At 44.0% G+C, this 26,730-nt stretch overlaps 1 protein-coding gene across 4 annotated transcripts in view; it reads right to left on the bottom strand.

Annotated features, from left to right (window-relative positions):
- adam15 (ADAM metallopeptidase domain 15) overlaps positions 1-26,730 on the bottom strand; it is a 193,119-nt gene that overhangs the window by 79,194 nt on the left and 87,195 nt on the right. For all 4 annotated transcript variants that reach the window (XM_080427255.1, XM_080427256.1, XM_080427257.1 and 1 more), the window contains exons 12-15: positions 21,598-21,775; positions 19,892-19,984; positions 11,464-11,530; positions 11,253-11,381 (exon numbers count right to left, since the gene is read on the bottom strand). In XM_080427255.1, the coding sequence (XP_080283381.1) occupies positions 11,253-11,381; positions 11,464-11,530; positions 19,892-19,984; positions 21,598-21,775 (467 nt within the window). The remainder of the gene's footprint in view (positions 1-11,252; positions 11,382-11,463; positions 11,531-19,891; positions 19,985-21,597; positions 21,776-26,730) is intronic.

The following is a 26,730-nucleotide window of genomic DNA, read 5'->3' as shown; positions in this document are numbered from 1 at the left end:
AAAGAGTCGTGACCGTGTGGATCGGCCAGAAGGACCCTTGAGTGACGAGGCAATCAGTCGCCCCGAGGTGGCAGACCGAAGTGGTCGGGCAGGGGTGTAGGCATCGACCATAGCCCGGAGGTAGGAAGGAGCTGTTCCTTTCACTGCCCTATAGGCTAGCACCAGGGTTTTGAACTGGATGCGAGCCGCTACGGGGAGCCAGTGTAGAGAGCGGAGAAGGATGGTTGTGTGGGAGAACTTGGGGCGGTTGAACACCAGGCGAGCCGCAGCTTTCTGAACAAGCTCCAGAGGTTTGATGGCAGATGCCGGAGCACCAGCAAGGAGGGAGTTGCAGTAGTTCAGGCGGGAGATGACGAGAGCCTGGATGAGCACCTGGGCTGCATTCTCCGTGAGGAAGGGGCGAATCCTCCTGATGTTGTAGAGCAGGAATCTGCAGGACCTCGTCACTGATGCGATGTTTGCCGAGAACGTCAGTTGATCGTCCAGGGTCACACCCAGATTCTTCGCAGTCCGAGTTGAGGTCACCACAGCATTATCAATGGTGATGGCCATGTCTCGGTGCGGACAGCCCTTCCCCGGGAGGAACATCAGCTCGGTCTTGTCCAGGTTGAGCTTCAACGGGATCACATCGTAAATAATGTCTGATCTCACATAGATGCAAACCCCACCCCCAGAGAGATTTCTGTCTTTTCTGATGACATTGTAGCCCTTTATTTCAATCTCAAAGTCTTTGATGGAATTATCCAACTTAGTTTCTGAGAATGAAATAATGTCTACCTTGCCACTTCCAAACATGAATCTCAGCTCAGACATTTTTTCAGAGTTTTTAAGACTGTTAACATTCAAGTGAACAATGTGAGTACCTCTAGTTGAAAAGAGGGCATCCATGTCTTCAGTTGAGTAGTAACCATTGTCCCTTACAGGCTCTGGGGGGTCGGTGGGGGGGGTCGGTGGGGGGGGTCGGAGGTGTGGGTGGGGGAGGGGGTAGCTTTGTGATGTCCGCGGGGGGGGGGGGGTGTGGAGGTGATTTGAGGCCGCATATCCTTCCTTAGACCTGCCGTAGGGGAGGGGGGGTGGGGGTGGTGGATGTGGGGGAGGGGTGATGTGGGGAAACCCTTGTGTCGACCTCGGCCAAATTCCCCCAGGCAAAGGACTGTTTGGGAAAATGGGAAACTCTCTGTTTCCACGCCGATCCCACAGGGGAAAACCATTTAGATGTCCAGTGACCGCTTGGAACACAGGGAAAGGAATTCCGTTTCCCAGCATTCCTCTCGGTGGGATACTATGCGGTTGTCCTGGTATCGACTGGTGGTGGTGGTGGAGGAGGAGGAGGGGGGGTGGGGGAGGGGTGAAGCTGTTGTCCCGCGTCGACGCCAAGCGGTGGTGCCAGGAGATGGTAGAAACAGGGGAAAAAACACTGTTTTCTTGTGCTTCTCTCTGAGAGATACCCTGTGGTTGTCTTGGGCCCGTGTGGCGCATGAGGAAATCCTCTTGATGACGTTGCTGTTGGGGAAGCCCTTGTCTCGTCACCGGCCACATTCCATCAGGTGGTGGTCTGCTTGAGAATGCAGGTCTTGGAGCCAGCACGGACATTAACCGGGACAAATAATCCATCCTTGTTTCTCCAGCTCTTTGCTGGGGTTCGTTCTTATCAGGTGAGGTGGGCCGTTGCCAAACAAAGTTATTTGTCTGCATGTTGTTGGCCGGACCTTGTCGGGCGCTTCCGTCGCGTTTGAAATCAGCTGTGATGTTGCTTAGGCCATTGTAGTTGTGATCCTAGCGAGTCTCTGTGCTCTTCACGGTCGGTGGGCCGGGATTAGGATGTACATTTCCCGACAACAATAGACTCAACCAAATAATCTTTCTTACTGTAAGGCCGTCTAGCTGGTTTGGTGTCCTTCCCCGTGTTTGTACCGATTTACTCGCGCCGAACACTTTAAAAAGTAACGTCGCCGCGTCTTGCGGTAAATCTCCGTTTGCACTCGCTCTCCGTTGAAGCTGCACATTGTGGGATTCAATGAAGATTAATCCTTGCAATATAGCAGCGTAGAACAGCACCAGATTGTTGCTGGCAGTGATGATCCTTTTGAGGCGAAGGTGTTGCTTTCGCCGTTGAAGAATAGAGCGCGGGGTAGAATCCAGGAGCGGATAAAAGGTGCGACCGTCCTCGGTGAAAGCCATCTCCCTATACAACGTATCTCTTAGCAAATATGATAGCCATCGATTCCCGATGAAGCCGGTCAATTTGACATAAGGCACGAGTGTGGGGAAAAAAAACTGTGGGAGGAGTAGCGCGCCAAAATAAAGTTTATCTTTAAAGATTAATAAAGTCGGAAGAGCACTATAGTCTCGTTGCCCTGTTAGGGCACAAGTAGCGTTTTCTGTTGTGCAGCTTTTTTTAGACCCAAGTAGTGACGTAGCGTCCGCTATACACTACTCTCTGTAGAAAAGTTGACCGCTAAGGATAGGGCGGGTCACGCCAAACCATGAAGGAAATCAAAACAGACCACATGAAGAGCAGTCCGCGATGCGTTATTATGTCGGCGATACTTTTCAGTTGTGTAGTACTTTTTAGATGGATCATACGGAATCATCATATCAGATCATAACAGAAAGATAACAGAAACAGAAAGATCTATCCACCGTCCCAGCCATGGCTGTTGATAGCAGCCACAGAGAATGGATCACAGACGATTTATTATAACTCTATGATCACAGACGGAGCCAGCTAGTTTTGATAGCCATTAGAAACAGTGTTGCCAAATTGTGCGAAAGAAACAAGCAATCAGGTCTATAAAAAGAAGCCCCAAATAAGCTGATGAAAAGCTTTACATTGTCAACTGTTCCCAAACAGCACACAAGTCAATGCCCTTTTTTGTCAACAGATAACTAATAGATAGCTGCTATTTCACTGTAGGCAGAAAATGAATAACATTATGGGGTGGGGAAAAGAAAAGGCAAACTAAAATAAATACATACAGTAGGCTAAGAGGGAAAAGATCATCTAGAGCAGTGAAAAAGTTGAGAACAACTGATCTAGAGTTAGCCTGGTAAAGCCCCTCCCTCCGGAAAATCTCATTTCCATTTGATTTCAGGAAGGAGTCTGGCATGAAGGCTGTATGGGCGTTTCTAGCGCATTACCAAAAAAACGACCCTATCAGCGTCGTCGCTCATCGTTCTGTGATTGACAGCGAAAGTTGGCCAATCAGTCGAGTGAGCCCGAATGGAGCCGAGTGCAGCCTGAGTGCAGCCGACAAAAGACCATTGTTGCAGCCATTGTTGTTGTGCGTTGTCTTCACTTCTTACTTTCGGTTTTAAAACGCTCTCAAACTTCTTTTATGAGGCACGGAATTTACTTTTAAGATATCGTTTGGATAGAATTTAGTTGTTTAACTTCATATATGTGGTCAATTAATCATGACAGAGCCTATTTAAAAATTTAAAAATCACACCCAGTGTGAAGTGGGCGGTGTGGTCATCACAGTGGTCATCACAGTGATGGAAGCTCACTTTAAAAAAAAGTTTTTTTTTTTAAGTGCATAGTCCTATTTGTAGGTTATCAATTTCATCATTTCATCTCTAGCCAATCAAAGTGCCGAATAGAGTCAGCCAATCACAGTACAGCTAGGGGTGTACTAATGCTAGGGGTGTACTAATTATGAGCCAATCACAGTACAGCGAAGGGTGTTCTAATGAGGTGTCCCAACCCCACTTATAGGGGCGGGTACACCGCCCAAAAATCAGAGAACCGGCAGGAGCGGGCAGTGACACGCATGTATCCGAATAAGGCAACCTATTTTGGGCATGGCCGTCTCAAAAGTCCCGTTGCGTCACATTAGTCTGGAGGTGGTAAAAATGCACTGCTGATTGGCTGAAGGGGAACACTGCTGATTGGCTGCAGGGGTTGTCAGTCAACGGTATTACTCCCGCCCAACTCCAGCCCACAGCCAAAATTGCAGAATGGGCGTTCATGCCAGACTCACTCCTGAAATAAATGACAAATGAGATTTCCGGAGGGAGGGTTTACCAGGCTAATCTAGAGTAGAGTATCTTTTATATATATGTATTTGGATTTAAATACAGTCTAAATTGATCAATTGATTGTATTTACAACATGAGGAATATATAGGAATATTATTTGAAAATGTCAGTTTTGTTTGACATCACACATTATACATTATAATACAAAATCAAACTGAGCATTTTTTGCCTGCCTATTTGTTTGGTGGAAAGTTGTTCTTGATCATGAAGTTGATCAAAAAAAAGTAGTGTCGATGTAGCTAGCTACTTTTGCCATGTAGCTTGTAGTGTAGCTTGCTACATTTCTCTGGAGATAGCATCCTTTGTAAATGAGCAACATTTAATCGAGAGTAACTGGTAGTGTAGCTTGCTACATTTTCCAAGTAGCTTGCCCATCATTGAGTCATAGCCAATTGGAATGGTATTATGAGAATTCTGACTTCAAAGATAATGTGTACCGATTTGTGTGAGTTTTGGATAAAAGTTGTAGGAGTTGTAGCAAAAAGTGTGCTCAGAAGAAAAAACAAAATTATGGCAAATCTTGTATGATTTGGATTGTGTAACGTACAGTTCAACAGTTATAGGCCAACAAGTGAAGTGGGCTGTTATAGCACCACCATGAGGTTGATTTGAAAACAAGTTACCTAACCTTTTCAACTAGTCACAGAATATTTATCTCCAGTATGATCGATCCCCCGATCGTTGCTAATCACAGAGGATTTCGGTCTTCCTGCAAAGAGCTTGTTATAGGTCGTTGGAAATTGCATGTCTCGCCAAAAATGCATAGTAAAACACAGGAGGTGAGATACAGTCGTTTCCCCAAATACGATAACAGGAAGTGAATTGAGGAGTAAATCTTCCAATCACGTGATCTCCTAGATCTCTCTGTGACTGAGCCTGAAATGGTGGCTCATAGGTTGGGGAAGAGCACCATCTAGTGGAAAAAACAAAACAAAAAACACAGCAGGCGTCCAAAGACGACTTTGGCGGTCTGGGCTTATGATATACAAAGGTCCAAAGACGTCGTTGGCAGGGAATGAGTTGAGAGTTTTAAGCATATTGTGATTATCGGGATATTATTTTGGCCACAATAATTGTGACATTTTCATATGGCCCCATCCCCACTGCCATCAAACTTTTAGTCTTGCTGTGTAGTGCAATGGTTCTCAAACTGGGGGTGGGGGGGTTCCCAGATGATTTGCTTAACTCTGTGCCTGCCATGGACGTGTCGAATTCTGCTAAGTTCTGCTCAGTTCAGTGGTTTTCCACTAGATGGCGGTGTTACCTATCCTATGGATGATCATGATGCTTTCACTGCCTGATGACGACATAAACGGAATCATAAAAACACGGGACGTGATGTTGATACTGTCCATTGTGCCAATAGATGGTGTGCACTCACATGAGATTTGCCTTGATGTTACGAGAGTGGCATGGGAGGTGTCTTTCTTAGACTGGGGTAAGATGTCAATTTTGGGACACATCCTCAGTAGTGTGCCTTTGAATCAGGGGGTGTTTCGGCCTTCAAACACTATACACCCTCATCAAAGGTGGCCAGCTACAGGGTGATCAAGCCTTAGCTTGTGTCCCATGCCCAATCATTAAGATTTGCCTAGTTGTTAAGTGGCAGACATCCCAAGGGACTGTGCAAGGCAGGGGCGTCCTCTTCCCTGAGCCAACCCTACAGCTGACCGCATACCTCATATGCCCTCCTGAAGTTGGAGGGGTTTGAATTGGGTTCTCAGGTGGGGGGGGGGGGGGGGTCATGTTCTTAGAGCCCAGCAAGGGTCCTTCCGTTTGATCCATAGCCACTGGCTGCCTCTTTCAGCTGCTTCAGAAACTGCTCTGATGGTCTGCCGCAGAGCCTGTCCATGGATTCCAAGTTCCTTCAGCAATCTGATGGTGGAAGAAGCCACAAATCCTCTGCATCCCACTTCAACTGGACAGACTTTTGCGTTCCAGCCACGCTGAATTGCGTCTGCTGCCAGCTCTGTGTAGCGCAGTTTCTTGCGCTCATAGGCCTCCTCAACAGAGGACTCCCACGGGACTGTGAGTTCTATGATATACACAGACTTTCGTGAAGGGGACCAGAGTACCATGTCTGGCCTAAGATTGGTGGAAGCGATCTCAGGTGGAAAGATTAGTTGCTGGCCAATATCGACCAGCATCTTCCAGTCCCGGGCCATGGCTAGGTGTCCAGTTTCTGGCTTCGTAGGAAGATGCTTGGGCTTTTTCTGTCCCTCCCGGATGAATGTTGTCGTTTTGATGGGATTGCTTGTTCTTGGGGATAAGGAGTTGGTTGCACTCCTCTTGATTTCTAGTGCTGCAGCCAGGCTCTTGAGGACCTGATTGTGCCTCCAGGTGTAGCGGCCTTGTGTGAGACTGGTCTTGCAACCCGACATGATATGTCTGAGAGTCGCTGGAGCTGGGCAGAGGGGGCAGGTTGGGTCCTCGCCATACCACTGATGTAGGTTTTTTGGTGACGGAAGCACATCATATATAGCTCTTATGATGAAGCTGATGTTGCTGGCTTCCATTTGCCATAACTCACTCCAGTTGATCTTTCTCCTTTCCAGGCCTTCCCACCGCGTCCATTGCCCCTGTTTAGCAAGAGAGACAGCCTTTGTACTTCTTGCAGTCTCCTCCTGTCTGTGCACCTCCTCGACCACCAGTTTCCTCCGCTCAGATGTTGATGCCTTACGCCAAGTTGGTCTGCTTGCTGCCAGGCCAAGGCCTCCTCTTCCATGCTGGATATGTCCCACGATGTCTTGGTGTCTCAGGGCTGATGTAGCTTGCTGCACAGCATTGGATGGTGTCCATTTCCGTCCAGTTAGTAGAGGAGGTGGAGCATTGCTGATGGTCTGGTCTTTGGAGTCCTTCAGTGTCATCTGAAGTCTTACCTTAGAGCACTTGTACTCCTCCGTTAGACTTGTGAGAGGTAATTCAAGAACCCCTTTGCCGTAGAGGCCGATGTTGCTTAGACATTGTGGGACACCGAGCCATTTCTTCACATTTGAAGTAATGGTTCGCTCCATCTTCTCCACAGTTGTTATTGGAACCTCATAGATGGTGAGTGGCCACATTATCCGGGGGAGAAGTCCAAACTGTAGGCACCAAAGCTTGAGCTTCCCAGGCAGTAGGGTCTTGTTGATGTTCTCAAGGTCGTTGGCGATGTCCTGCCTCAGTTGCTGCACTTGTTCTTTATCCTTGAGGCTTGCGTTGTACCATCTACCCAGGCTTTTGACAGGTTGCTCAGACACCGTTGGTATCGGGTCATCTCCAATGCAGAACTTCACATCTTTAAGCTGTCCCTTGACTATGGAGATGCTTCGAGATTTGCTTGGCTTGATTTTCATCCGGGCCCACTTGATGTTCTCCTGCAGTTTTGCAAGTAGCCGCTTGGTGCATGCTGCAGTATTGGTCAGTGTAGTCATGTCATCCATGTATGCTCGGATAGGTGGGAGACGGAGCCCGTCCTTAGTTCGCTCGCCGCCCACCACCCATCTCGAGGCCCTGATGATGACTTCCATGGCCATAGTGAAGGCCAGAGGTGAGATTGTACAGCCTGCCATTATGCCCACTTCCAAGCGCTGCCATGATGTAGTGAAGTCAGGTGTTGTGAAACACAGTTGCAGGTCTTGGAAGTAGGCCTTTACCAGCGTAGTGATGGGTTCTGGTACGTGGAAAAAATTGAAAGATTCCCAGAGGAGTTCATGGGGAACTGAGCCAAAGGCATTGGCCAGGTCGAGGAAGATGACATAGAGGTCTCTCTTGTCCTTCTTAGCTGCTTGGATCTGGTGCCAAATCATACTAGTATGCTCCAGGCAACCAGAGAACCCAGGAATGCCTGCTTTCTGTACAGATGTATCAATGTACTTGTTCCTTTCCAGGTAAGTGGACAGCCTCTGTGCTATTATACTGAAAAAGATCTTCCCCTCGACGTTGAGAAGGCTGATTGGCCGGAATTGACTGATGTCTGTTGCATCCTTCTCTTTTGGAATTAGCACACCACCAGCCCTTCGCCAAGCCTTAGGTATGATTTCCTTCTGCCACACTATCCTCATGAGCCTCCAAAGAAAGCGTAGCACATCCGGGGTGTTCTTGTAGAGCTTGTATGGTACTCCATTAGGCCCAGGAGCCGATGCCGCTCTTGCTCGCCGGACTACATTCTCTACTTCCTTCCATTTTGGAGGGTCAGTGTCCAGGTTGAATTCCGGAGGTTGAATAGGTGGGATGTCATGTGGGATGATCATCTGCTCATGCCTTTTCGTGTCCTGGTGGACCTTTTCCAGATGTTCTTCCAGTTCCTGCTTTGGTGTTTTAAGGATTCCGCTCTTGTCCTTAGCGAAGAGGTCTTTGACAAACTTAAAGGGGTTTTTATAGAACCGTGTTCTTGAGTGTTCCTTCTTCTTACGAAGTTTCCTTAAGTTCTCTGCTCTTCGCAAGGTTGCCAGCCGACATTTGATGTCTGCTTGGAGTAGCATGAGACCTTCTCTCTCTGCATCAGAGGCCTTCTTCCACTGCTTTCTCAGCTGCCTTCTCTCTCTGACAAGTCTCTCGATCTCTTGCTGCCTCCTAGATTTGGCTGGCGCTGGTGGTGCCTTTCCACTTCTCCTTTTGTTTACTCCAAAGCGCTCTTCTCCGTAGTGGTAGATAATGTCTCCCATCCTTTCAAGCTTTTTCTCTGCTGTGCCTACCTGTTGTTCCAGGATTTTTGTCAGGTCGTTGTTGATTGTTTCCCACTCTTTCTTTTGAACAGCTTTGGGCCATTTCACACTTGGTCTGTGACCTTTGATCTTTTCCTCCTTTGGAGGTCTCTGTGGTTGGATGAGTTCATCCACCGGCATTTCTGTGCTTTGTGTTAGCCTCCTCAATGACAGGGGTGCTGATGCTCTGCGAACTTTGGTTTGCGTCCCGTCGCTGTGCTTCATTCGACTGATTTGACTGGTTGCTTCGTAAGAAGTACTGGTCAATGCGAGGTCCCTGTCTCTTCTCTCCCAAGCACCTTTTCCTCCCTTGGTGGATCTTTAACCCCCTTGCCGATGTAACTTTCTCCCAACCACAGATGCAAACCTGAAGTGTGTGTCCTGCTGCTGCTGTGGTTGTCTCATGTGATGTGTTCTTCTTAGTCGTAGTCGTTTCCGTTCCTGGGTCTGTAACCGTGTGATCAATCGTTGAGCCATCTTCCGCCCCAGCTCTCGCAGGCTCTAGGGGTATTTTCCTTTGTTGACTTTCTGTAGCACTTAGCGGGTGTCTCCAACATACTGAAGCAGCGTTGGAGACTGCCAACATGGGTAGCTAGCCCATGACAGCCCCAGTGGGGTCTATTTCCTCCAGTCAGCTGTCTCTCCAAGCTGTCACACAGACTTTCCTATGTTGTCAGGAAATTACGTGGTTTTAAAAAATAAAAGCTTGTTTATTTCCTGTTTATTGTTTATTTCCTGTTTATTTCCTGCAGTGAAACGGCTATATCTCTGCTAGATCTCCGTTCCTCCAGCTTTACGGCAAAACAAGCCTCATTGAAACGGACATAGCTCTTGAATGGAGGATCGCGACCGGACTATTTTTTCCGCCTCTACTACGACAACCCTGTGCGTGCAATGAGCCGATGTCCGTGAGGACGGCGGTCACAGAGAATATTCCATGATTTTTCAAAGGTACAGTAAAATTGCTGTTTTTGCTGGCAGCAGTGGCACACTATTACACTATTGATCTGGCAGTCAAAGAGTTAATGTGCTTAGACGATCAATGGGAACAAGTACTGGATTTGGTGCACACGTCATCCATATGTGCTAGGCACAGATTGTTGCAGTGCAAGATTTTACATCAAGTCCATTTTACGAACGCAAAATTAGCCAGGATATATCCTGAGAGATCTGATGCATGTAACAGGTGTAAACAATCTCCTGCTGACTACATACACATGTTCTGGTCTTGTCCCAAGCTGTCAGGGTTTTGGGCTGCAGTGTTTGATACCTTGGGGAGCGCTTTGGGTGAGCCAATTGACCCTGATCCTCTTACCGCCCTTTTTGGTCTCTCCTCTACTCCTAACAAACCAGTGTGGCGAATTATTGCATTTACAACCTTGCTAGCCAGAAGGCTGATTCTCCTTAAATGGATACATCCGTCCCCTCCCACTAATAATAGGTGGATCCATGAAATCCTATATTGTATTAAACTTGAGAGAATCAGGTTCTCCCTTGGCGGTTCCTTGAAATCTTTTCACAAAACGTGGCAACCACTACTGGACCATATTGGCACCCTTATTGTTGAAGTAGAAGAACTCAATAATTAACTCTGGGTAGAGTTACACCCCCCCCCTTCCTTGTCCTGGGTTGAATGTGGGAATGCGTGAGTTGTTTTCCTTGATTTCTCGTTGTCTTGGTTGAAACTGTATATTATCACTTGTTTTGTTGTCTGTATGTATTTGTCTTTTTTTTATTTATTTTTTTATTGTGTTTACCATCCATGTTGTTTGTACCAAAAAATTACAGACCTCTTCTGTTAATTATTATCATTCACACGTTGTCTTTGTTTCTGCTCAAAATCAATAAAATAGATTTGTCAACAAAACAATAATGAGTTAATGTGCAACATTGTTTTCTCACTCAACAGTAAACAAACAAACACACAGTGGAAGTGTATACCGGCTATCTGCACATTTCTAAAGTGTCATTTTAATACCTCTAAAATAAATAAATACATAAAAACATGAGACCATTACTGTGTCAAAATGAATCAACAAACTATACTATAACAAAATGACCAACATTAACCATATCCTAATATACAATAGAGAGTCACGCGCATGCGTGGCTGTGTGTCTGCGTCTCCAAGCTGTTTGCATGTGTGGGTCTCCAACAACTTGGGTAGGCAACAAGTTAGGTTTCGCTTTGCTTTCGGTTTGCATGTTGCAGTCAGCTTTCGCTTTCGGTTTGCATGTCGAAACAAACACCGCTGTTGCAATGAACATCTCAAGCTTTCGCTTTCGGTTTGCGTGTCGAAACAAACACCGCTGTTAAATGAACGTCTCCACGCTGTACTGTCTCGGTCTCCGATGTGCGGGCCAGGCTACTAGAGCCCCGCGCAGTGGCTAGACGGTCTACATAATACATAAGAAAGATGCAAAAGAATAATAAAATAGCCGATCTACAAGAGCTTGTACATCAAGTATTTTCACAACGTTTGTGTCGTGTCGTGTCGCGTTGTTGTTTGTTAGGTGTGTAACTCACTGGCTCCCCACAGAGTTTGACACTGTGCATTCAGACTTGCACAAACTCCTCCCCAGCAGTAGGAGGCGCCGTCCTCACACTGCTCTCCGTTCTGCAGGTAGACGTTGGGGGGGCAGTATGGAGACGTTCCTGTACAGTGTTCAGCAAAGGTCAAAGGTCACACTTGTATCCATTAATACATTAATGTATTCACTAGTAATGAATTAATTACCTGTACAGTGTTCAGGAAGATCACACTCTCCCAGAGGCTCCCTGCACACCCACCCTGCTGTACGAAGCTGAAAGGATAATACATATTTATTATTATTATTAATAATATTTTTGTTATTATTATTAGCGATCACACTAATGTTATCTTCACTAGTTATTATTATTCCGCCTGTTTTTGGATTGGTCAAGCTTCACGTGACATCACAATATGTAATATAAATAGGTAAGACAGAATTAATCAGGAACAGTACTTTCTAGTGTGATACTATCAACATTCATCCTTAGCGATCCCACACGTTTCTTCAGGAACAGTACTTTCTAGTTATTATTATTATCATCATCCTACATATAAACAAGGAAACCTCTGTCCGTCACTCTGTCACTCGCTCAGTCACTCTGTTCTGCATGGTTCTCCTCAGTGGGTTGAGCAATTCATCTCAACTTGCACACAGGCATTGACCATTAGCATAAAATGCAGACCGCGAGGAGGCCCATGTTTCACTTTCCTCAAATTCACACACAAACACACACACACACACACGCGTGTAGATTGTTAATGTATTGATACAACAGAGCAGAGCGTTGCTGCTCTGACATTCCAGCGATTTATGTGCAATCTCAGCACGTGTCAGAAAGTACATTATTTCAAGTATTTTCCCGTTGAGAAATGAGGCAAAGAGAAAAAACTCTCTCTGTGAATGAGAATGAAGGTGGAGCTTCACTGTGTGTGTGTGTGTGTGTGGGTGGGTGGGTGGGTGTGTGTGTGTGTGTGTGTGTGTGTGTGTGTGTCACGATTAGCACACGGACGGAGGGGCTGGGCCCAAATGCAGAGCACGACATGAGAGGATGGAATGAAAACAGGTACTTTACTGAATATTAAGGCAATACAAAGGCAACCTCACGCAGGAGGGAATAAACACAGGATGATCACGACAGGGAAAAAATAAGGCACGGACAGGCCAGGTCTAGTCGTGACACAGAACTATCTAAACACAATGTAATATTTGGTTATTTTATTTTTCAATGATGGTTCTGTCATTGGACCACCAGAGGCCATACCTCTGGTGGGCTTCTTCTCATCACCTTATTTTATTTATTTATTTTCTCATCACCATATGTTTCACTCTTCATAAGCTGATTGTATGACTTTCTGTATAGTAGTGTGTATATCTGTCTGTCTCTTATGTCATCATGATTTGTGTGCATGGGGATCTCATCTTTAACAAGCTCAGTGCTTAATGAGTCTTCCAGTTTAGTAGACCTTGTAGTGTGAATTTGTACTTCCATCTACTGTTGTTCTCATGTCTTACTAAATAAAGTACATCAATCAATCAATCAAACCAACCTGTGTGCTGTCCACACGGAACACACCCACCAACAAATTAGTAAACATCCGATCTGGTGATCCAGCCCGTGCGTGTATGCAAGCAGTGCGTGGCATGATGACTTGCTGTATGCATGTTGCATCTGATGCAAAAACCCCAATCATCACATTTTCAGATATGTTGGTTAAGATTTGTGCAATGTGCTCAGCAATGGGTGAACCTCAACACTGCAGAAAGTGTTATTGCAGAAAAATCAGTAACAACTTTTAATATAAATGAAGACCAAGATGTCCCTAGCAATGTGGGATACCACAGAAAATACTACATGCTCTTCACCAATAAGGATCACATTGAAAGGGTACGTAGGAGGAAAGAGAAAAAAGCCAAAGAAAATGAAGGTTTGTATAAATGCATTAAATGTACCTCACACAATACCATTCAAGCTGAATTAAACATTGTAAATTGGATGCATATATTTAAACACTTCTATCAAAGATTTGTTCTGAAAAGCTGGACATTAAACAGGGGCAAAATACACAGAATTCAACAGTGCAGAGTATATTGGCCAGTATTTATGACAAAATAAATTTAGAGTGCTTTATTCAAAGTTACTAGTATCACATAGTATCACACTGCAAACTGTGTAAATAAGATGACGTGCCCTCACTCATTAATATCTGAGCAACCTCAAAGACCTGATATACGTTTTCTCCACCTGAGTGGATGTCAGATCAGTCCATAACTGCAGCTGGTCGATGTGTCAGTGAATAGGCTCTGTGCATAACCGTAGTTCAAGGTTTGCAGAAGGTGGCATACCCGTTTACTATTGTGGTTAATTTCCCAATAGCTTTGGTTGATACTTAGGCTCGGCTGCAGATTTGAACCGGGAACACATGAAGCAATGGGTGAACCTTAACAGTCCAATCGCAGAAAAAGCAATTGCAACATTTGATATAAATACAACTAAAGACCAAAAGCTTGGCCCAGGGGTCAATGTGTCCGTACACGGACAAATGTGTCCGTGGCTAGACTTGGCCTGGTCTGTGACAAATTTTTGATTTGTATTCCATTTTTTAAATACATTATTTTGATCATAAGACTGAACGTCTCAGTCCCCGGGTTTTCCTCAGAATATGCATGTCACTTATTTACTATGACACATTAAGAGTCCACTGGTACAGTGGTTCTCTAATGCTTTTATTTTCCAAGGACCCCCATGACTCAGAGTGTGCACAAATGAAACCATAGGGTTTATTTGGTTCCATTTGTGCACTCTGAGTTTTTAGTTCGATTTGTGTGTTTCTGGTAATATAATTTTCCAAAAGATGTTATGTCCATGTCCACCACAAGTCAGCATGGCGATGACCCCTGACTTGGCCATATAGCAATCAAATGAATCCATGTAAAATGGGAAATGAACCAGGACAGGGGAATGCCACCCTCTGGGAAACACAGCCTATGCAGTGCTCTCCAGGCCGCTGCTGCTGTTGTCAGCTTCTCTTCATCCACCATCAGAATAGTTTCACAGATCCATGTGTCGCCGCTTGCTCCTCTGCGACTTCAACTCCAGAGCCTGAAACACACAGACATCCATAGTCACTAAAGAATAAACATCATAACTAATTAGGTTTAAAGAATGTTAATCTCAGATGTTCTGTTCAAATACTTGTGGGCTCAGATTTGTTTAAGTCAATACTGTGTTACTATCACCTTTCATACTGTATCAATGCATTCTTTGTTAATTACCCATGCCATTATTACCATGTGTAGAAGAACCACAGCCAGATGATGTCTGTGATGTCACGGCATCCAAAGTTTGTGTTCTGCGCTCTTCATCAGATGACCCTGGACTCCCAAAGAGTGCTTCCCACCTCCTGCCTGTTGCATGCCTGATCTGCAAAAAGATCAAATATCATGGACAGTCACAGAAATGAAACATACAGATGGCAATCAATAAAACAATGTGTATTAGAGCCAATCATAGCAAGCTATCTCTAAAGGGGTGCATATTTATTGGTCACTGCTTATAGTATCTTAAGCATTCGCAGCCATTTTTAACAACTACAATATTTGCATCTGGTGTGGTGTAGATTCGGTTATACCGTTTTCACTAACGTGTAGTTTTTGTATGATGTTTAGAAGCTCTTAGTATGAAAAGCAAAAGGTAGCCGACAATATACAGTAAGGTCATAGCCATCATGGCATGGAGGCAGCAGGAACAGCCTTTTCATATTAACTAAATGCACAAGCAAATTAACTTGGGGCGTGGTGAATGCGCAGTTGTGCACAAACAGAAAATGTCGAGATTACACCATTTAAAGTAACCATATAAAACACCTCACAAATATGAGTATTGTGCACATACGCACATATAAACAGTTAAACAAGAAATAAAGAGGAACATGCTAACATCCACACAATAAGAAATGCAGCCTAACGCAGACAGAAAAAACACTGAAGACCAAACCAACCTAACTTTGCAAACCCAACTGGCCCAACTTACTACATTAACTCGTAACTTAAGCATCAAACATTTAAGAGAGAATTACAACAAATAACCAACTGTAACCCAACCCAAAACACCAAATTAAACTTACAGTACTTGAGGTAACAGCACAGCGACTGGAATATACAGTATAGAGTAGCCGTGACCGTTTGGGATCAATAAACAAATTAAACAATATCTAGCAGAGCCAATTATAGCAACCCAGCTCTCTAAAGGGGTGCATACGGATTGGCCACTGATGAATGATATTTTAAGAATTTGCAGCTGTTGATAATTCTCTAAATTATAGCTAATGGTAAACTTTTCAGCTGGTGTCTGCACGTCGACCGTTCTAACATTTCTTTAACGTTATAATGATAAACTATGAACGCTTAGTATTATAATGGGCTATCATCGACGCGGCTCATTCTATAGTCTGCATCCATTGTATACATTTTCATAAGAATATGTCCAACAGTCATCAAAAAACAAATATTACCTCCGTTGTTTTTCGTGTTGTTTTCTTGTTGACATTCTGAGCTGTACTTCCTGGTTCCGGTTTTGGAAGTGGTACGAAGAACGTGATTGGCCAACTGAATTGCACGATACAGTAGGCGAGCTTTGATTGGTTTATACTTCACAGTGGGCTGCCAGTTTTATGAAAATAAATAAGTAACATTACTTAGTGATATTATATCTAAGTTTTATTATTCTGGCGCAACTTTTCAGGTTGGAAACATTTGATAATGTGTTCATAAACAACTAATCTACACAATACAACAAAATTAGCCAGTTCCTTGATGGGGATCAACCAACTCAAAAACTAAAGCAGATAGAGGCACTTGGCCCACGGCCTATAAGTGCATTCTCTTCTAAAACAAGCTACTAAAAGTATACCTAGCTCTAAGGTAAAAGTGCAATATATCAGCTGCCTACAAGGGTGAACTATGAGGGTGGCTATGAGGGTGAACAAGAAACACAGTTGAAGATGTGAATCAGTGTAGATGTCCTCCTCTGAAGATGCCTTTTTTTTCTCAAAGGAACTAGGAGATAACGCTATCCAAAAAGTTGCTGCTCCATTCACTTCAATGTTAAAAAATAAACTGAGAAAAAAATCAAAACTTTCCTGTGTTTTACCATGTATTTTTGAGTGAAACATGCTATTTTCAAAGATCAAACAACAAATGTCAACGAGGTCGCGATGACCTTGTTGACATTTGTGTATAATGCACATGTAATGCTTAATAACAGTCATTATGAATGTTTATAATTATGCATAACAACTTATAACAAAGACACTTTATAACTTACTAAGTAAGTTAAGGTAGTTATAATATGCTGTTCCACTCAGCTCATAATGCATTATGACCAGCACTTATAATGCGTTATAACAGTTATAAACATTTATAACGAGTGTTAGACTTCCATATAAGCACATTATAATGAATTATAAGTGTGATTATAATGCATCATAGAAATTTGTAAATGTGTGTGTGTGTGTGTGTGTGTGTGTGGGGGGGGGGGGTGGGGTAGTCTACCTTTGGGGGGATACCTTGGGGAGCACGGGGCAACCCAACAGGTGACCCCAACGGCACATTATGGAGATAAGCCATATGTAATGCTTTGTCATCTCCCGCCTGGACTACTGCAACTCCCTCCTTGCTGGTGTTCCGGCATCTGCCATCAGACCTCTGGAGCTTGTTCAGAAAGCTGCGGCTCGTCTGGTGTTCAACCGCCCCAAGTTCTCCCACACAACTATCCTTCTCCGTTCTCTACACTGGCTCCCCGTAGCGGCTCGCATTCAGTTTAAAACCCTGGTGCTAGCCTATAGGGCAGTGAAAGGAACAGCTCCTTCTTACCTCCGGGCTATGGTCGATGCTTACACCCCTGCCCGACCACTTCGGTCTGCCACCTCGGGCGACTGATTGCCTCGTCACTCAAGGGTCCTTCTGGTCGATCGACACGGTCACGACTTTTTTTCTGTTCTGGCCCCACAGTGGTGGAATGAACTTCCCACTGATGTCAGGACAGCAGAGTCACTGCCCATCTTTCGCCGCAGGCTGAAAACCCACCTCTTCAGGAAACACTACCCTTCCTCTTTGCCTGGCCTACTTGTTGTTAACTAGTTGTACGAACTCTTGTTTTATTGTTGTATTGTTTTATTGGATCTTGTTTAGTCGATACACTTATTTGTTTTAGCTCGTGCTCATTTGATTTTGCTATTTTGTCTCATCTGTTAACACATCGAGTGCCATAAACGGTCCGGACCGTTTTTGAGGATCCAAACGAGAAGTGCCGAAAACGGTCCGGACCGTTTTTGACCCAATTCTATTTTTATACGAGTGGCCCACGTGGGGCGCTAAAACGAAACTTTGACATCACCCAAGAAGTTTCTGAGAAGAAGAGGCTGGATGTGGCTCCATGTCAAAAATCCTTCCGGTCGGCATTTTCAATGTTATCTCCTTGACTAAAAGCTTAATATCTCCATTTCTTTTTAACGTGGTGGAAACGAGCCGTTTTCGATCGGCGATCACGCTGCAATGGAGGATCGCGTTGGAAATATTATTTTCCGTCTCGCACGCACGCTTTGTTTACATGCACTTCCGCGTCGGGCTTCTACAGCACGAAACGTATAACGCAAGTGGATGGAAGAAATGCAGGCACTCAACGTATAATATTTTAATAAACCTCTGGCACCCAATGTGTTAATGAAAGTAGGTAGCTGATATATTGCACTTTTACCTTAGCGCTAGGTATACTCTTGGTTGCTTGTTTTTGCAGGAAATGCACTTAAGACTTCTGGTGATTAGTAGTTTCGTTCCCTACCTATGTTGAATGCACTTATTGTAAAAAAAAAATGTTAGGGATTGAGGAAACATAGGGCTGAGTGAAAATAGGGCTGAGGGAACATAGGCATGACCACATTTTGACAACTTTTAAGCTGTTTTCTTTTTACTGATTTTAACAACTTTTTTGTATGTACTTGCAAGTATGTTTTACTAATGTTATGTACTTTACTACTCTACTACTGTACTGTATTTGAGTAAAAGTACTTACAAGTAATCAAAGGGAGTTAAAACACTTAGCAAGCGGCAGGCACACTTAAAATGTCTTATACATTTTGTTTCTAGTTACTATTATTATTATTATTACCCTGCTTTACGAAGCTGAGAGGATAATACATATTATTATTATTACAATCCACACTACATTGATCACACATCCATACATTGCAACTACCCATACTACATTGATCACAGTACATACACTAATAGATATTTTAGAATGCCAAATATGTGCATTATTGCGTACTTGTTGGCCTTCCATTAAATATCATGGAATGTCTAGTCAGCAAGCTTTCTCACCAATGTGACTAATTCTAACTTGACGGAAGCTGTTAATCTTAACAGCTGACTGATGCTTACTCCTACCCTCTGTCAGCATAATCTGTCTATAGTACATTATGCCATATAGAGGCTATGCGCGTGAGATCATCGTACTCGGAAATTATGCGGGAACGCCTACTGAGTGGCAAAAAAATACTTTCTGGCCTTGACAGCCCATACATCCAAACAGAAAAGACCTATCTGATTGTATTAAACAACGTTAAACTCACCATTTTGGCAGCTGTACGGAAAGCTTGAATTATCCACTTTCTATTTGTTAAGTTTGTGTTTCTTAAAAATCCACCGTAGACATGTTATGGGCTACTTTCTGTCAATAAATTCTGTGCAACTCTGGCATTTTTCTAAGTGCCAGAGTTTGGAAGCGCTCGTTTTGAAAAACGCAACATCCTGCTGCCTCCTGCATTATGTGCAATTTAAAAACAGGTGGTATGCAGGATTGTTGAGAGATTTCCAACGAGCACTTCCAAACTCCAATAATCAATGCTGCTCAATGTTTTGCCACTCAGTCTAGATGAGGGGGGGGTGTCCCGGTGGAAAAGTGACACATGTGCATACTCTCTATATGGAAGACTTCTGTAACTAGTTGTGTGTCCTTTATCTTTAGCACATATCCTGGTAAGACCATTTAGAATAGCATCTGTGGTAGAGTAGACTATAGGAGCAGGCCAGGAGTCCTGCTCCTTATGATCTGTCATGCTGTTGCTCTGCTGAATCTTCCTAATAAATGTTCAACACTTCACCCTGACTAGTCTGGGAGGCTTCGGCTCAAAGCCTGGACAGCAGGGGCGCGGCCACTGATTTCTGATTCAAATGAAGCCAACAGCCAATGAAGAAAAGGGGGCGGGATCCACATGCAGTGGGTCTTACATGTAAATAGGAGCGACGGGAAGCAATTTCCCCTTGAGAAATTGCGGCCGCCATTGTTGTGTACTGCTGTTTGCCTCTCGTCGGACTTTTTAGACGAGTAGACCGGTAAGAGGCGTGTCCGCTCAGATTCTGAGCGTAAGTTACATCCCGCCCACAAATACCAGGGCTTTGGCCCAGAAGTTCCTCGCCGCTCCCGTTTGTATGCGAGGCGAAAAACTTCTGGGAACTCAGATTACACCCTGACTGGATATTAATATTTTCCATTAACTTAAATTTCTGTTTTCTGTTTTTGTGCATGCGTGCGTGCATGCGTGCGTGCGTGTGTGCGTGTGTGCACGTGCATACCTTACAGTTGTGACAACAGATTCCATCAGAGGAGCACTGAGCTCCTGGAAACAGCTTACATGTGGACGCATTGCAGCACGGGTCATCACACTCCTAGCCAATCAGAGAACAGCATTACAGAGGCATCAAACAGATCAAAACACGCCTACCCAATCAGAGAACAGCATCACATATATGCATTTGATGTTTTTTTGGTGTTGTATGTATACGGCTGATACGTCATCATGTATTTTTTTAAATGTTTTAAACTTTAGTTATTGTCTCCGCCAGGCCGAAAGGCATGGCGAGAGAGTATGTTTTCGCCCCTGTCCGTCCGTCCGTCCGTCCGTCCTGTCTGTGTGTTAGCAGCTAATCTCTGGCACCGTTGGCCCGGTCGCTCCGAAACTGTGCACACACACTCCCTGGATGCCAATTCAGAACCTCTGCCCCAATTTTTTCACATGGGCCTGTTATAACACCATAGCGCCATATAGCGCCACCAGGAGGCCGATTTGTGCAAAACCCTTTTTTTTTACATTACTCCTACAGATTTTATCCAAACGTCATGCAAATCGGTACACAGTATCTCTATAGTCATGTGATCAACACAAATCTGTCCGATTTCCCATATTCCATCCTCATTGCCTATGGTTGGCTTCCAAAGTTTGCAGGATTGGTCCGTTTTGAACAAAAAGCCTCAAACTATGCACGCAGCTTGCGATTTCCGTGAATTTTCACATGCACATTCCCACTATGCCGAGGAAGAAATGCCACCCTTTTCACATTGGCCTGTTATAGCGCCACCAGCAGGTCTAATTTAGCAAAACACATTTTTGGAACAAAATGCCTCAAATCATGAATGCAGTGTCTGATTGCCGTGAAAGACCTAAGAATAAATGGCACCCTTTTCACATTGGCCTATTATAGCGCCACCAGGAGGCCACAATAACGTAACTGACCTGGCGGAGACTAGTTTTTCATATTTTTGACATGCTTCGCCGAAAATGGGGATGCCAGGTTGAACGTGATTAAGGGTTTAAGTTTGGGTGAGATAATGATGAAAATATGACGTCTATAATATGTATGTGTGTGTGTGTGTGTGTATGTGTGTGTGTGTGTGTGTGTGTGTGTAAAATATTTTTTATTGGGTCTCAAACTTGGCACGTGTGTCTCATACGAACCCGAGGTACAACGTGGACTGATTCTCTAATGTAGTCATTTATAAACCTTCTAACCTGGGCTGATCATCAAATGTAGTAATTTCTGTTCCTGTGCTCCTAAAGAGAATCGTAGCATCCTTAATAGGGTCCACCTCCAAGCCGTACAGCATGGCTGGTCTCACTACCATCTTATACATCTTCCCTCTCACTCTGGCTAGTACCCTTCTGTCACAAATGACTCCTGACACCTTCCTCCATCCGTTACACCCTGCCTGCACCCTACCTGTCTGTGTGACACTCTTGAAATGCCTTATGAAATATGAAAGAAAATAAAAAGAACATCAACAAGAAAGTTGAAACATAGAGGTTCTGCCCGACAGCGATGATATATAATTACTTCTAATAATCTAATAATAATCTACGATATATGTACCTCTAACAGTCCACAGTCACACTGCTCTCCTCTCTCCACATTGAGGTTGCCACAAGGCGACCCACCCTTCGGTCTGTCAGGTTAGTTATAATGGGGGGGTTATAGCTAAAGTTATAACGGGGGGTTATGGTTACCTCTACAAGTCCACAGTCACACTCCTCTCCTCTCTCCACATAGAGGTTGCCACACCGTGGCCCGCCCATCAGTCGGTCTGGTTGGGGGACGTTGAACAGACACATGCCCCCCCCATGCAACAGGCTGAGTGACAGGTCACTGGCGCTGCAGCTGCTGAACTGCTGGCCTGGCATCAACCTACACACACACACACACACACACACACACACACACACACACACACACACACACACAGTAAATTTCATGAACCTGGACACAGAGGGCAAAGTTCAAAGGTCATGAACCTGGATGCACAGAGGTCTAGGGGTATAGTGCTCGCTTCACGGGCCACCACGGCGTTCCGCCAGTCTTTTAAATAAATAATTGCCAGTAGTGCCAGCAATTTTTTGTTTTTCTTACCTTTTCAAGGAGTCACAAAATATTTATCTCCAGTACGATCGTTGCTTAACACGGAGGGTTTCTCTCTGCTTCCGTGAAGAAAAAAAAAGCACGACCCTATTCGCTTGTTATGGGCCGTTGAATATAGCATGTCTCGCCAAAAATGCAGAGGAAAACAAGGGAGGCTTGATACAGACGTTTTCCAAATCAAATAACAAGGAAGTGAATGGTGCCTGAGATTTTGCGATCACGTGATCTCCTGTTTCTCCGTTTGCCTGAGAGTGAAATAGTGGCTCATAGGTTGGGGAACAGCGCCATCTAGCGTAAACACTGAAAACACTGTTTGGACGTGTTACACGTCAATGGCACTGAATGAGTTAGGAAAACAATAGCCAGCAGTTAAAGGCACGTCACACCCCATCATATGTGCAACCCAACCACCATCTGGTCTCTCCTTTCTGTAGAATGCGTTGGTCTAGCCAGAGCATTGGAGTGAAAGATAAAACGCGCCTCACAAGCCAGGCATTCCTTGGGACTAAAACTACAAAAAATAAAGAATATATAAAAACAATGTCTTACTAAATTAATCAATCAAACACATTTTTTTTCATAATGCTGGTCGGAGTGTGACTGTGTGCATGCACGTGCATACAGGTGGCATAATATAAAAAGACTACAGACCGGTCCTCACATCACACATTATGAAGACCCTGGTGAGGCTGCTTCTCTGTAAACTGAGACCACAGGCCAATGACATGCTTGACCCCTTGCAGTTTGCATACCAGGAACACATTGGCGTGGAGGATGCCGTCCTCTACATGCTCCATCGAGTCCACTCTCACCTGGACAAGTCGAGTGGTTATGTGAGAATTATGTTCTTTGATTTCTCAAGTGCATTCAGCTATTGAACAGGTACAGACCTACAAGTACTTGGGAGTACATCTGGATGAAAACCTGGACTGGGCTCTGAACACTGATGCTCTCTACAAAAAGGTTCTTCTTCCTGAGGAGGCTTTTTTTTTTTACATGTGCAGCAAAATGCTGTACATGTTTTACCAGTCAGCAGTGAAAGTGCCCTGTTCTGTGTCAGTCTGCTGGGGAGTCAGCGTGATGGACAAGGATACTAAGCGACTGAACAAGCTGATGAAGAAGGGTGAGAGGCCGGACTCATTGGATTCTGTTGTGGAGAGATGCACGCATAATAAGATGCGGGCCATATGGACAATGTGAGTCATCCTCTCCACAACATCTTGGCAGGCCAGAAAAGCAGTCGCAAGGATCTGTTCCGTTCGATGCCCTGCAATAATGAGCGGTTTAAGAACACTTTTGTCCCAACAGCAATTACGCTTTTTAACTCCATGACCAGCCGCTAGGCCTATGAACTGGACCAATAGTTTTAGTTTTACATATTCATGGGTCTATGTGCAATAACAAATGATGATTATCTTATCTTACTACTATATAATTGACAAAAGCTCCGAAAGTTCGTCCGGGATTGCAAGCACACTCCACATGCCTCCAAGAAACAGTCACAGACTGTTGATCAGAGCTATGGCTATGTTTTAGGCATCTTAACTCAGTGATCGGACTCTCGGTCTGATTGATTCTCTGATTCGCCTATCAGACCCTCAGCCTGATCTGGCAGGTTGCCATCACATGACCGAGGTTGGGAGGTTGGGAGGATGTGACTAGAGGTTAGGGCCGCAAAGCAAAGCGGGGAGGGAGGAGAGGGGAGGAGAGGAGCCGAGAGGAGAGGAGAGGCCAGAGGGGCCGGACTTCGCATGACGTGTGTGCAGAGCTATAATTAGGCCAGGTCGCCGTCATGGTTTTCGGATCGGGCCTAGATGTGGGCCTAGATGTGAGGACCGCGAAGCGGCCCTGACATCTAGTTATTATTATTCCCAGTGACACCTTTTTAATGCTTTTAATGCTTATTCGTAATATTATTTTTTATATTTGTCTTCTCTCAGTTTTAACCTGTGCTTTTTTGTGATGTGATTTTTAACACATTGTGTGCCAGAGGTTTATTAAAAATAGGGTACGTTCAGTGCCAGCATATCTTCCATCCACTTATGTTGATATGTTTCGTGCTGTAGAAGCCCCGACGCGGAAGTGCATGTAAACAAAGCGTGCGTGCGAGACGGCGGAGGGTCCCGACTAACGCCTGGAACAATAATATTTTTAACGCGATCCTCCATTGCAGAGTGATCGCCGATCGAAAACGGCTCACTTCCACCACGTTAAAAAGAAATGGAGATATTAAGCTTTTAGTCAAGGAGTTAACATTGGAGCCGACGACTGGAAATATTTTTGACATGTATCCACATCCGGCCTCTTCTTCTTAGAGACTCCTTGGAACTCTTTGTAATTCTGCCTGTTTTTAGACTGGAGCTGCTCCAGCGGCTCAACATCATCTTGAACGCGCCTCCACGTTGAACATGCATGTGCGTTCCCGTTCATGAACGAGCGTCTACATTCAACATGGAGTCGCAGGCAGGCAGGCAAAACATTTTATTTAAAAGGTTGTGTAACCCATTGATTACTTTTTTCCAGACGGTCGGGACTACAGGCATAGTTGCATTACAGTAACGCATTATTTTGTAATGTGTTAGTTCCAACACCAGTACTAACCCAGTAGTAGTAGTACTATATTATTTAGTAGTACTAACCAGGCCTGGAATTTCGTCATTTTAGGGGCAAGGCCACTTGGCCTTTGGTGTTGTAATTTTTTGGAGGGCACAAAGGCCAAATGCCAGGGCAGGAAGGCCATCCAAAAAAAGTTTTTAAGTCGGAAATAATGAATTTAACTTGAAGGTTAAGGAAAATCGCGCGTTCAACTGTTTGTAAACACACAGGGTAGCTGTGTGAGACGCCCAGCGAAGACCGTTTCGATCTGCGATCCGCCATCTTGAAGCTACAGCGGTTTATGTTAAACAGCGATCAGCGATGAGAAAAACAACAACCGAGAAAATGGAGATTTAGTTTCCGCTTTAGAGTGGAGGCGGATGGGAACGAAAATCTCCGGATATGGATAATTCCGTTTCCGGTGGTGCTACAATGAAATGTGTCGTGGCAAACGAGGCCTACAATGAAATGTGAACCTGCGAGTACAAAAAAAAAAAAAAAGACCACTTTGCGTAGATCTACGCGACTGGCACGCTGCGCAATTATTTAGGTTCGCGTAGATCTACGCGATTGGCACTCAATGTGTATATTATAAGAATAGTATAACTATCTGTGAAATATAACCCATTTATTTCACAAAATAATGTGTTGGCAAATGACCAATATTTAGTTATATACAGTAGGTCTCAATATGTCACATTCAGCCCTGGACTTCACTGACTGAAGTAGGGGTCATATTAATCACATTAGATTCACAGAATAAAGATTTTATGTATTTTCCCCACAAGTTATTTTCATTCAAATGAAATGTGATTGAACTTGCACTAACAATGACTTCAGTAGATTTTGTTTCACTAATTACAGCTTGTAGATTGGCTATTTTCTCGATTTTAAATTGTTTTTATATTAATAATAAAAAAGGAACATACAAGATTTGCACCCGACAGCGATACTATATAGCCAATATATGGTTCTGTATCAGTATATGAGTCCGTTTTTGCAGATTTCCTTCTAATTGGCTACTATGCCTGCATATGAATTTCATGGGCCTGGGTAGGTCACCCAACCTCGCAAAGATTTTCCATTGGTCACTTGTATTTTTTTTAACCTCGCAAATATTCTGCATTTGTCACTCGTATTTTGTAGTGTGCTCACAAAAAAAAATCAGCATTGTAAATATAAAATCAAGATATGTAATTACGAGTTATTATTTACACATTTGTTGCCTGCTTTTTACAAGTGAAGCACGAATTTCACATTTGCGCAATAATGTCCAATTCCTCCCTCTCCAACTTTGTAATTTTCACCTGGCAAATAAACTTTATGGCTAATAACTCGCAAATGAATTCACAAATGTTTTGACTGCTTCACTCGTGTTTTCTGGTATCTGCAAGTAAAAAAATCGAGTTCTGTAACTACGTGTTGTTATTTAACATTTGTGGATCGCTTTTTACAAGTGACGCACAAATGACACTTGTGGATCTCATTTCTACACATGTGTGACTCCTCCTTTTCAGCTTGTGGATCGCTTTTTACAAGTGACGCAAAAATGACACTTGTTGATCTCATCTCTACACATGTGTGACTCCTCCTTTTCATTTTGTGGCCGTGTGTCATTTGTGACGTATTTTTGTCCAGTCTGTCCAGTCTTAGATCCTGAGAAAGAATAGATTTTATATTTCATTAAGAATAAGATTTATATGGTTACATTTGATGTAAAAATGATTTTACTGTTGTTGTTGTTGTTAGCCATATTTAGCAACTTAGCTCCCCTTTATGTAACCCATTACATTAGGGCAGGGGTCTTCATCAGGGGGTCCGGGACCCCTCCTCAGAGTTACTACAGGGGGGTTGTTTGTGTGATAGGATTTTTTTTTTTTTTTTTTTACATTAACCAGTCCAGAACCCTAGAATTCCTTTTTCTGAGGGGAACATTAGCCAAAAAATAGCAGCTCACATTGTGAGCTTGTAGATCGGCTATTTTTAGCAAAGAGGTTTGATGTAGAGGGAAAAGGAGCAGATCAAGTAGGCTACAATTATTTAGGGTTTAAGTGTCTGAAAATACACATCAACATAAATCCAACACTGATGATATTGCTGTCAAGTCTATGAAGCTATCTATGAAATCT

Source organism: Gymnoscopelus braueri (assembly GCF_963280865.1).
Source record: "Gymnoscopelus braueri genome assembly, chromosome: 4".
Lineage (NCBI taxonomy): Eukaryota > Metazoa > Chordata > Actinopteri > Myctophiformes > Myctophidae > Gymnoscopelus > Gymnoscopelus braueri.
Note: the sequence above shows the minus strand (reverse complement) of the source record. Positions and strands in the feature narration are given on the sequence as shown.